This window comes from Wolffia australiana, chromosome 1 (genome assembly GCF_029677425.1).
Source record: "Wolffia australiana isolate 7733 chromosome 1, ASM2967742v1".
Lineage (NCBI taxonomy): Eukaryota > Viridiplantae > Streptophyta > Magnoliopsida > Alismatales > Araceae > Wolffia > Wolffia australiana.
Genome location: NC_135835.1, coordinates 24,046,028 through 24,059,301, shown reverse-complemented (window position 1 = coordinate 24,059,301; position 13,274 = coordinate 24,046,028). Strand labels below are relative to the sequence as shown.

At 39.0% G+C, this 13,274-nt stretch overlaps 1 protein-coding gene across 1 annotated transcript; it reads right to left on the bottom strand.

The window, feature by feature from the left end:
- Nucleotides 1-5,818: 5,818 nt before the first annotated feature.
- On the bottom strand, nucleotides 5,819-8,140 carry LOC144711799 (S-adenosyl-L-methionine-dependent methyltransferases superfamily protein). Its single transcript, XM_078585868.1, has 2 exons — nucleotides 7,959-8,140; nucleotides 5,819-6,902 (listed from the first exon to the last, which is right to left on the bottom strand). Exons 1-2 carry the CDS (start codon nucleotides 8,106-8,108, stop codon nucleotides 6,276-6,278), a joined length of 777 nt encoding a protein of 258 aa, XP_078441994.1. The 5' UTR covers nucleotides 8,109-8,140; the 3' UTR covers nucleotides 5,819-6,275.
- Between the last annotated feature and the right edge of the window lie 5,134 nt (nucleotides 8,141-13,274).

Sequence of the window (13,274 nt, the reverse complement as noted above, 5' to 3'; positions counted from 1 at the left end):
AATTTTTAATGAAATTATAGGGAAAAAAATTACAGATAGGGAGTTGAATTTTTAAAAACTAAAACTTTGGATCTAGAGAGAGATATAAAAATCAATAAATTGATCTAGGTAGAAAAAGTACAAGATACAAGAAAATTGAGAAAAATCATTTCCAAGGGAAATTTTAAATGGATCTAGGAATATAAGATATGGATAGAGATCATGAACTTGATATTTTTTATGAATTTAAATTATGTTCTCTAATTAAGTGCAATGCTCTTAATTATGAAAATATTCCAAGGGCATGCATATGCCCATGCCTTGGCATTTGGGGACATTTAAGAAGAATAAAAAAAGTATTTTGATTCTAGATTTATTATTTTGTATCATTCCTGGGCAGCTACCTTGGGCTGCACTTTAACAGTTTTTTTCTCTCTCTTTTCCTATCTCCTCTAAATCAATCGGATGAAACTGCCCTTAAAGTTGGGTCCAATAAGATGAATGGATTTATTTTATATCACACTTATATTTTAACATAATCTATTTCATTGGATCATTCTATCTATCCTCCATAAATCTACAAGTTGGATAAGGCTCTACAATCTGACTAGCCCTCACCATCATCATCATTTTGTCCATCGATCAGCGATCTGCTGCCACTCAACCCTGACAAAGGAACAAGAAAAATAGAGTGAAATTAAATATTGTTTTATCATTTGAGACACCACGTAAGGCCTTTTCTTTATTGTAACTAGACACATTTTGCCACATATATATGCATATATAAAAATATTATTTTTATATATGGTCCATACGTCCATATTTTTTAATCCACCTTATATCATAAAACATATACAATTTTTTTATTCTAACATGTATGCATGTGCCTTATTACATCTGTTGTGAATAAAAGACGGGGAAGTTTTTAGTCAACTATGTTTCAATATGGTTTAATTGCATTTACTTCTGGAAAAAGCTATGATATTTTAATCATACCACGTCTCTTTGTAGTAAAAAAGCTCATTTGTGTCACTATGACATCACATATCACAATGTCATATCGAAGTCTCTTCCAATGATTGGATGAGCCAATCATTGGCCGAAATTTGGCCAAAATAGAAATTACACATGGAAAATTGAAACTAAATCAAGATAAAGTGATTTCAATCCTAAAAACATAGAATCATTCTTTTTCAAAATATGTATACTAACTTTTAAATTTTATTTCTAATGAATTTGAAGTCATTAAATTCTTTAAAACACTAAAAAAACCTACATTATTCTTTTGAAGCATAAATGCCTTTGATAAGTTTAAAAAAGTTATCCCTGACTTTTAAAATAAATTGTTTATTGAATCCTAAGTCAAAACTTTGTGCAGATGCAAAAAAATAATTAAATCAAAGTGATGTTTTCAATGTGTATGTAATCATTTGGGCCTTAATCATTTCACTAAAATAAGATGGAAAATCTGTGATATCAGTGTGTTAATCGACATGGAATAAAGGTCACATATAATTTCATCAATCTCCCATATGAACAACGGTACATAACGTTCAGACAAAAAACTTACTGATTTCTGGTGATGGTGATAGTAAACTAATCTGGGATGTCTATGAATCTGGTATGAAGTCATTAAATTTAACTCTGTCCATTAGGATATATCTTTCAGTAATAATCGCACAAATTTAGTAAAAGAACCCCAAAATTTTTATAACTTCTGATTGAGACCATGGCTCTTTTTCTTATGCGACTGCAATATTGGTGTGACTCAACAATGAACTTATTTGTCTCCTTGGCAGCAACCATGTAGTGGTGTGCTCAATTTTCATCGTCACATTTGAGGTTAGTCTTTTTGGAACCTAATCAATTACGTCTATTTTGGAAGCTGATCAATTATCTCTATGGGATTCTTCCTATATCCAAGTTTGAATCCCATGATTAGAGACTCGTAAGTCATAGTCAAAACATAGTTGTACATCCACCAGATGTCCTTGGTGTCTCATGTCAATGGATCACTGATAAAACCATGACATGCATCAACCTGATTGATGTTTAAGTATATTACAATTCTAGGATTCATTCGGATCTATTTATTGAACTCTTTCCCCGTAGAGTATCCACTATATGTCTGTATTGTCACCAAACTGACAGTCACAGGATCAATCATATGTATTGTATAAGTAGGATCAGATAGTGATATTCCATTTGGATACTTCGATGTCCATCTTGAATATCCATTGAATAGGAATATTTGGAATAAATGTTTAAAGACTAGTAATCACTGTATTATGATCTCATCATAATTCACTTTATCATTGCACAGTTTCATGGACTTCATTATAAACATCACACTGGAATAGTAATGACCTAATATTTCATTCAACAAACTTAAATAAAATATGGTTGTGTGAGTTGGTTTGACGCCCAAGTAATATCCATCAATGCTGATAATGTGATAACTGGGGTTGACACATGTAATGTAGAATATATCCCAAACCTAAATTTCATGATACAGTTACTATTCCCATATTACTAAAATTATCTATTTCACTATGTTTTCTTCTTGTTATGGAGGGTATTCAAAAATGTGTTCTAAGAACATACAGATATCAGAATAACACCCTAAGAGCACGTTTCATCCATTTAATCTCTGTAGCATTGAAAAAAGTGCATTTAGTATGAAGATATGACAAATTAATATGAATGTAACAAATTTTGGCACATTATCAACCTGGCATAAGTAAAAACAAACAAGCAGATCATAAAATTTAAAAAGAGGTAACGCATAAGATTAAAACTATTTGAGGAGTCAAAACTCAACATATTTGATCTGTTAAAACTTGAAATAATTACAACAACTTTTGGATTTGCATTTCAAAAAACTATGTGTGTATGTTAAGAGAGGAAATTTTCTCTTCGTTTATATATTATTGTGTCTAGTGGTATGTTATATGTGTTATAAATTGATGTTGAACACTGATATGGGAACCAATCATGTGGCTGATTATGTTGTAATTCTTTGAGGCTGGTAGGAAAGGAGTAGGAATTTCTCTGCATAAGAAAAATAATTTTTGTAAATTATAAATGAATTGAGAGTGAATATGAATGGAAATAAAATTAAAATGAATGAGTTTCCTCAATTATCTTGTTGAACAACCTTTGATGTTCATTTTTGACCATACAACACTGATATTAAAAAATAGAAACATTTTTCCTTCCATTGCCTTCAGCCTTATGATTTAAATTTTAATATCTAAAAATTTTGAGCAAGGATCATAAAAAAACATTTCAACCCTGTCATAAAAGCCAAATCCTAATTAAAGCTCTCAAATATTGAGCTTCTCCTAAAAAATTATATTTTCCTTTGCAATAATGTAAAAATATTGATTAAAAAATATTTTTAAATCCCAAACCAGAAATATTATCATTTTGATATTTTTTCAAACAAATTATCATTTTAGTCATTAAGCGACTTAAAAACATTACATCACAAATTTTAAGGCCACCTATATTAGTTTTCACGGATAGTGAGACTTAGAGCTATATTTATATTTTCATAAAAAAATTAAGGTAAGTTTTATAATATTTGGTGGCTTACAAGAATAATAACTATACTTTTTAGCCCTTCTCACTAGTTAATTTTACAGAATATGTATGTTCCTAGGCTACATATCTTGAGCCTTCCAAGTTGATTAGAGTAGGTACAATACTATTCCCATTTTGGATATTTTTACTTTCTTGAATAAGTTTTAACACAAACTCAGTGACCATTAATAAGCTTTTCATGACCATTGTATTCAATTTTTTACCCAAGCTTCTCAATAAGTGGCCTTCAATATCTGGGAAGAACCTGGAGATGAACAAAATGTCTAATAATACAGTTTTGACTACTGTGACATCCTAGGCCAGTGACCTAGAGCAAAGTAACACTTGTCTTATTCTGTTTTCACCTCTTTATGTATTTCAAATTTTATGATTTTGTTCTTGTCGAAAAGCTGAGACATTTAGATTGGAAGTGAGCTGAATTGAGATTCTAAGATTATGCCATACTACACGCAGTTTTGATCAATGCCTCCCTATTTTTTTTAATATCAAAGACTTAGAGGCCAATTCGGACTGCCATTCAATTGTTCTTTAGAGTCATATCTAGCAAATGTCAGACCAGCCATCATTTTGGAGCTACTTGGAAAAAAACTAAAACAAATCTAATTTACTAAGTCAAGGGCTCCTAGTTTGTAAGTCTATAATTCATTCAGACCTTGACTAAGGAAATGAAAAACAGAAAATTATAATTGATAGTTAGAATTGGATATTTTAATAAATAGCATAAATTATTAACCTCTGAAAACAAAATTGGGTTGACATACTGAATAGTTCATCTTTCCCTTATCATTTAATAGGGTTCAACCATCACACATAATGATGATGGAATGGATTGATGTGTATAAATATGTTAGTTTATCGTCACGAAAATATCAATGCATCGTCTTATAAACTGTTACCGTGAGCACGTACCATGAGTACAACATCATTTTTATGGTATATTTAGAGAGTCAGATAGTGATGATGTCAGATGATGAAACAAATGACATGATAAGTACAAAAAAAATTAGGGCATGAAATATATTTTTAAAAAAATTGCAAGATGAGCCTTAAAATAAATCTAAATTGAAAATATTGATCTATCAAAATATTCAACAAGGAACCCTGATCAGTGAGATATGGCCTTCATTTTGTTCGTAATAATTATGGCCTAGGGAAATTAATAAGCATTTGCAGCAGAACAATTTTGTTAATCAAATGACTCGGGAGGACCATGTACACAGCTTTATTGTATTAATTATTTTTTCACACTGAACTATGCACATAATTATTTTTATGATTTATTTTTTAATTATTATTTTCTCTGGCCTTCCTTCTCGTTCATTTTTATCCATTGATCCTTAGGCGTACAGGTCTCTTGATCTATTTATTAATAATACATCCACATCTGAATCTTTGTGTAATTATGCAATTGGCCATTTACTGCAGGGAACAACATGATTTCTTGAAAGTGAATCAATATTGTACTTATTCTTATTCACGTTAATATATTTTAATTTCAAAATATTTCCTTCCCCCAAATATGTTAAATATTTTAAATAAAAAATTCTGAAATTTTCTTCACTTTAGGTAGAAATTTTAGTTAATCTTCAACTGATGTCAGTAGTGTCAACTATGTCCAAAATAATGATTTTATTATCCTATTTGCCAACACAATATTTTTATGGTTACCTTGTCATTTTTAGTGTTTCAATTGAAGGAAGACTCTGATGACAAGAAGGAATACTGAAAACAGATATCCGACAGGCAAAACAGACCATTGAATTGATAAAATACAAATTCAGATCCTTAAACCCCATAATACATATCGTTGTCCCACCAATGGACACATATCATAGTCTAATGCCGAAGATATTGGCTCTTTCCATGCCCATTAAGATTGATACAGTTTTATTCCTACTTTAGTCTTCTCACTTGGTTGAAGAATATTCAACACAAGCTCTGATACCAGTTTCAATATTTTGTGTCTGGAAATGCCAAATTTGTATAGTTTCGGACAGTTAACACATGTCACTAGACTCTAATTCAACCAAAAATATCCCTACCCAGTTCTCAGAAGTTTAGCCTTTTCTCCTGCTATTTAATTGAGACACCCTCTGTGCTCTAAAAACTGACAATGTTGCCCTCAAAGCCACAATTGAGGGTCATACCATTAGGCGGAAGTTCGCCCCAATGGACAAATTTCTAACCACCACAAATCCCAAGTGCTCTATTTCTTCAAAAAAAAAATCCCCAATGCTCTAAAAAGACAAAATTTGAATTCTATCAATTATTCGATGCAAACGAAGCGAGAGACGCGAGAAGTGAGAGAGAAGACAGAGATTTAGAAGAGAAACCCGAAGGAGAGAGCTAAGAGACATTCGAGAGCCGAGAGAGAGAGAGAGAAAGTGAGGCGAACAACAAGAGAGAGAGATGAGAAACAAGCGGAAGTGAGAGAGAACCAAGAGAGAGAGAGTGAGAGACAGGAGAGAAATGAAAGAGAGATGAGAGTGAGAGAGATAGAAATGAGATGATGGGGTGGAATGGTAGCCTCAGCATCTATTTTAACCATTTTTATACTTTTTTTTAAAAAACCTCAAACACCACTCTGCCTCAGACCCTGCACAGTGCCCGAGGTAGATGCTCACCGAAGTGAGGTTTTAAAAATTTGAACCGCACCGCACAACGACCGGGCACCATGCCCTATGAAACTCTTACACCCGCCCAATCTTCAAATGGACAGGAAAGACGACAGTCTTAACAGCCGGGCCGGCCCAAGCCCGGCGAAGCTTGCCGCCGCCGCCGGCCTCATCGAGCAGGTCCACACCCATCTCGATTGCGGTCTGATACGCCGACCAAGACCGAACATAAGTGAAGAATCCCTCCAAGTTCATCTCACAGGGGGCCTCAAACTTGAACGGCCCAGTGGTCTCCTCCCCTTCTACTGGATCAAAGGGGAAGTCCAGGCCCACATAGCCCAAATCCACAATCCGCCGCGCCAGGGCCCAATAAGGGCCCGTGCTGGCGTAGAATCGGGCGTAGACTCGGTCGAATCGGTCGTCGACTCGGGGGGAAGTGTAGCACCAGGCGGCGATAACGCCGCCCGGGTGGCTCAGGGCGGCACGTGCGAGGACGTAGAAGGAGGGGAGAGAGAACCAGTGCAGAGCCTGGGCCACTGTGATTAGATCTACGGTTCCGGATGGTGCCACGTGGAGATGAAGATCCTCCGGCGAGATCGACGGTGGAGTTTGGCGGAATTGAACGTTGGAGATCGCCGGCGCGCAGGCCAGCTGCTCGGCGCTCGCGTCGGTCGCCACGACGGTGTCGTAGATCTCGGCGAGCTGTGCAAGATCGATCGATCGATTTGTTCAGGTCAATCGGGAGATTTGAGGTGATCGAGCCATCGATCGGTTGTTTGATTCGAGTAAATGTTGAGATTGAAGGTGATTAATCGGGCGAGTTGTCGAGTGATCAGGGAGAGTTAAGGTGATCGATCGATTTATTGTAGAGAATAGGGAGATGGACGTTGGTCGAGTGTGATTGATTGATCAATCGATTTTTTTTTTTGTGATAAAATTGATCAATCGATTTCTTCCTGTATACTGTGAGATTGAAAGTGATCGACCGAAAACTTTGAGTAGACAGAGACGGAAGGCGACCTTCGATAGATTTCTTCAAGCAAACAGGGAGTTGAAGGTGATCGATCAATTCGATCGAATTGAACAGGAAGATTGGAGGCAATCGAGTGATAAATTTCGTCAAGTAAACAGAGAAATGTAAGGCAATCGATGATCAATTTCGTCAAGCAAACAGAGAAGCTGAAGGCAATCGATGATCGATTTCTTCAAGCAAACTGAGAAACTGAAGGCGATCGATTATCGATTTCTTCAAGCGAACAGAGAAACTGAAGGCGATCGATGATCGATTTCTTCAAGCGAACAGAGAAACTGAAGGCGATCGATGATCGATTTCTTCAAGAAAACAGAGAAACTGAAGGCGATCGATGATCGATTTCTTCAAGCAAACAGAGAAACTGAAGACAATCGATGATCGATTTCTTCAAGAAAACTGAGAAACTGAAGGCAATCGATGACCGATTTCTTCAATTATACAGAGAAACTGAAAACAATCGATGATCGATTTCTTCAAGCAAACAGAGAAACGGAAGCCAATCGATGATCGATCGGTTTCTTCGAGTAAAGGAGAGATTGAAGTCGATAGATTGATCGATTTCTTCAAGCAAACAGAGAAATTGAAGGTAATCGAGGATCGATTGATCTCTCCGAGTAAACGGAGAGATTGAAGGCGATGAATCGATCGATTTCATCGACGGAAGGTGATCTGTCGATCAATTTCAACAAAAAGCTAAGGGAAATCGAAGACAGCAAATCACGTACCGAGGAGGCGGCCTGGCCATTGCCAGTGGCGACGTCCCACGCAAGGCTGCGTCGGCGAGTTTTCGAGGCGATGAAGCGGAAGAGCTCCGCCGGATATCTCGGCCGGCCCGCCGCGTAGTTCTTCGCCTGCTTGCAGAACAACTCCGCCATCTCTCTCTCTCTCTCCTTCCTCTTCCCGCGCCACCTTCGCAGTATATATAGTGCCCGATCGTCCGGGACGAGGACGCAGGAGATGGTTTTCGTCTCGTATCACGTCCCGTCCCTTAAAAAGATCTCGTCTCGACCAAAATCGTCCCGTCCCGTTCACAACCGTTCAGTCTCAAAATCACCCCGTCCCATTTACAACCGTTCCAGCCCTACTCGTCCCGTCCTGTCCAAAACCTTTCCTGCTAGTCCACATCCGTTCCGGCCCTACTCGGCTCGTCCTGTCCAAAATCGTTCCGGCTAGTCCACATCCATTCCGTCCCTAATCGTCCTGTCTTGTCCAAAATCGCCCCGTCCCCCTCACTACCGTTCCGGCCCTAATCGTCCCGTCCTGTCCAAACCCGTTCTGGCTAGTCCAAAACCATCCTCTCCCTAATCGTCCCCCACTGTCCAAAACCATTCCCGCTAGTCCAAAACCGTCCCGTGCCTAATCGTCCCATCTCGTCTACAACCGTACCATCTTGTTCAAAACCGTCTTGGCTCGCCCAAAACCGTCCTGTCCATAATCATCCCCTCCCGTCTACTACTGAACCCAATTGTCCAAAACCGTCTCGGCTTGCCCAAAACCGTCCTGTCAGTAATCGTCCCATCTACAACCGTACCCAGTTGTCCATAACCGTTCCAGCTTGTCCACGACCATCCGAGTTGTCCAAAACTGGCCCGTCCTTAATCGTCCCCCCCCCCCTCTACAGTAGGGTTTCCCCGTCCCGATACCGGTGTCGGATGACGGTATCGGGACGGATGCTGTATCGGATGCCGAAAAGGGAATTTCTGGTATCCATTTTTTTCGATATCCGGATATCAGATACCGGTTGCAACAGTGACAATATCCGATACCAATATCCATCTCGATGTCGTCATCAGATTTTGATATCTACATCGAAAGGAGACTTAAAAATATTATTAACCGACAAGTGTTTAGCAGTTTAAAGGGATTAACGTGGGCAAGAGATTACTAGGAGACCTTTCTGATTGTTTACCCATTTCGTTTAATATATACAGCTCAATATTTTTAATTTCTTCCATATGGGATAACCAGATTCGGAGTTTGATGTTAAACTCAGAATCCCTTTTATCCCATATGGAAGAAAATAGAAAATTTCAGCTCGATTTATTGAACGATATGTAAATACATTAAATAACCAACATATTTATGGGGCTTAAAATATGACGATGGTAGGTAGAATATTATCCCGATATAGCAGGAAAAGCAAGACGTGACGTCTATTGATACTCATTTCTTGACGTCTACTGATACTCATTTCTTCCTCACCCCCCCCCCCCATATCTGTCATTGATATCCTTCTAGACTTAGAGGACGGATATCGACCAATATCTGATATCCGATATCAGACACCATCCCGGTTTTCTCCCCGATATCGGATACTAGTTGTCTGATAGAAGGGAGAGGTTATTTCTTGACGTCTACTGATACTCATTTCGTCCTCACCCCCCCCCCATATCTGTCATTGATATCCGTCTGGACTTAATGGACGGATATCGACCAATATCCGATATCCGATATCAGACACCGTCCCGGTTTTCTCCCCGATATCGGATACCGGTTGTCTGATATTAGTAGACATGGTCGTTCTGCTCTGTTTGTTTGAAATGAACACAAAATTTGCACAAAAGAACCGTACATGGCCTTGTTCTTTTTTCTTTTTCTTTTTCAAAAACGAATAAAATTCACACATTCGCACAAATTCACACATTCACACAAAATTAGACTAAAATTTGCACAAAGGGAACAAAAGAACCGAACACTGGTATGTGCGATGATCTGTTCAAATTCATTTTTGTTATGTTCGGAAAACCGAACAGAACGAACAATTTGCACAAATTCGCACCAAAATAACAGAACGACCATGTCTAGATATCAGATATCGGACGGATATCGATTGGACAATTACTAGTCTACACTGTTCCATCTAGGGAATGAAGGTTTTGGTCTCAGTATCGATGTTTGGCCAATACCTATACCTATAACTATACCTAACCTTCGGTACGGTCTCAGTTCGGTCAGAATTCAGTTTAGGTTGAGTAAAACCTATAAGTTCGATCACATGCCTCTGAAAAAAATCATATGGAAAGTTTAAAAATCAAAGTAAAATTGTAGGTAAAAAATACTAATTAAAATATTTAAATAAATATCTGTACTACCTAAAGATTCAATCACTACATAATCAGAGACAAAATTGTATTTGTAGCACATTTTTTATATATTTACATTTGAACTTATTTATTTACATTGTCGTAGGTTTACATATTTACATACTCATACATTTACATATTTATATATTTAAATATTAAGGTATTTACACAATTATATATCTAGGTGTTTACATTTTGTGTAGTTATGTATTCACATAACATATTCATATAATTTGTGTATCTTTGTATTTATATTATATGTGTATTTGTATATTTATGTTATTTTAATATTTTCTCTATTTTTATATTTATGTTATTTTTTATTTATGTTATATTTGTAACTATGTTACTCGTGTATTGATTTATTGTCATATTTATGTATTCTTTATATATGTCATTTGTGTCTTTATTTGATTTGCGTATTTATGTATACGTTATTTTTATAGTTATGTATTTTTAATATATGTTATTCCTGTATTTATCTGATTTGTGTATTTATGTATTTTCTGTAAATGTCTTCACAGCCATGTATTTTATGTATATTTTATTTGCATATTTATGTTATTTTCATATTTATGTATTTTTCTTATATGTTATTTGTGTATCTATCCTTTTTTTGCATTGCTGCATTTTTTTATATATATTATTTGGCTACAGATTATATTATGCCTTTATATTATTTAGTTCATTTTATAGCATAAAGCTGGCTAGCGCAATGGCGCAAGATAGGTGTGAGCATGTTACCAGTCCTTCGGGTTCTAGGTTTACTGTCGACATGTTGAGTATAAGTTTTTTAATATTATATTTGGTCCAGTTTTTGATTTTCTCCTGAAACCAAACCCGGTACCGAACTTTCGGTAAACCCGACATTCATGGTATCGGTTCGGTTTTACTTTGGTAGAAAGTGGCGAGCCCTAGTCCCATCCTGTCCAAAACTGTCCTGTCCTTCATCCTCGAAAAAATTTCAGTCTCCTCCAACAATGGAGGTTGAAAAACCATCCCATCTGCGTCAGTGCACTAGACGGGGATGAAAAGTCATCCCTCCAAGGCGGGGAAAAAATGGCGTGACCTTGGATCTTCTGCCGGTCTCATGATGGGACGACATTTTCATCAACGAATGAAATAACCATCCAGAGAAATGTGCACGCACTGCATCATCCGGAGTATAGTTCCGGATCGTCCTGGACATGGACGATGAACAGGACGGGACAAATTCTGTCCCGTCCGATGTCCGGAGTCATTGTAGGGACGAAGGACGGGATGAACTTTCGCCCGACAATAAGAAAACCGTCCCGTCCAGTCTTCACGGGACTAATTTTTGTCATGTCCCTCATCCCGGAAAAAAAACCCATTTTATATTTTTAATATATTAATATAGTTTTTTCTTTGTTTTTTTAGGGAATTACGGAGGAGAGAGAATGCGAAGGGCCATATGTACAATTATTTTTTAGTGGCATCCGTTTGCACACACGTAAAAAAAGGACTTTGATACAAATTGTCATTGCGAGGCTAGGTGGCTACATCTTAACCGTCGGATGTGAATCCGACGGTTTTCCATCCAGATTCATCTGTCCAATGTCCGAGACCTCTAGACAGACGTTTTTTCGTCCCATGGGATGAAAACCGTCTCGTCCGGAGGTCCCCTGAACGGAATTTCGTCCCAAAATTGGCCGTGTCTTTGGATAGGACAAGAAAAATCGTCCCTTCGTGTCCCTGCACTATACTCTGGTGTTAGGCCCCTAACTAGGCGACATTCCTTGCCAAGAGGCCTGCGTGCTTATTGGGAAGGAACGTCCGTGTAATTCGGCTCACGACATTAAAGGACTGAGTCATTATGGGTAGCGATGCCCAAATACCTATTCTTTCAGGCCATTGCCGTTGTCGGTGGTGATTCACGGCAGACTGTGCACGTGCATGTCCGCGCCCAAGGCGGGTCGGATCAGGTACGGTCCACGCGTGCTGGGCGCGCGGGCTGAATGGTGTGTGCGCGCGCGCGCCAAGCGCTGCGCACCAACACTATCGGGAGCGAGAAGCGCGGCATGCCTCAGTTGCAGCGCACGGAGTTGTGCGAGGTGCCGCGCAGCAGCCGCGCGGCAATGCGCGCATTGCGTGTGTGGGGGCGCGGGGCCGGGAGACATCCCGGCAGGAGACTAAGGCATGTGGCGCATTGAGAGCGCCGAGACGACACAGCGGGTGTGTAGCGCTCCTACGGGTAGTGCTGGGCGTGCAGCACGCAGCTCAGGGGCGTTGAATGCGGCGGCGTCGCGCAGACTACGCGCTAGAGTGTTGACACGGGCGCTGGTGGCGTGTGTGATCGTCAAGGCAGGGGTGGCGTGTGTGATCGCCAGATCTGCGGGCACGCGGCACCCGGCCCGGCACACTTGTGTAGTGGCAGAGCGGGCGCGCGCGCATGGAGCGGTGGCCCTGAGGCGGTGTGGCAACATTACCTCGGCGCAAAGTGCCTCGCCTCGTTCGTTGTATCACCCCTCGTCTTCCCCCATGTAATTATCCCCAATGATGATGTACTCTTTATGATATTAATGCAATGACCCTATTCCCTGACGGTGCTGAGCTGCGCCATCTCCTCTAACCCCTTCTATGCGATCTTAAGCAATCTGCGAAGCTTCCGTTGCAAGAGATCAAGGCTGATCAGTGTTTTGCCCTGAAAATTGAGACCGGCACACGCCAAAATCGAGCAAGAGACCTAGCTCGGGATTTGACCGTGTGACATCTGGAGACACAGCTGTCGGGACGAGGATGTCTTGGACGAGACGGGACGTGGACAAAAAACGGAATGGGACGAAACATAGACAAACCTCAAAAAGTTTTGAGATAGGAGGAGACGATCCTGCATTTATATAATAATACAAAGTTCGAGGGAATACATGTATATTCTTCGGCGCAGTAAGCTTGAACAAGGACCTGCCACGTATGTATATATATATATATATTCTGTTA

Coding starts and splice junctions, on each gene's coding strand:
- LOC144711799 (XM_078585868.1), bottom strand. CDS start 8,108: ATGGCGGAGTTGTTCTGCAAGCAGGCGAAGAACTACGCGGCGGGCCGG. Junction 6,903..7,958: donor ATGGCCAGGCCGCCTCCTCG/GTACGTGATTTG, acceptor GATCTTGCACAG/CTCGCCGAGATCTACGACAC.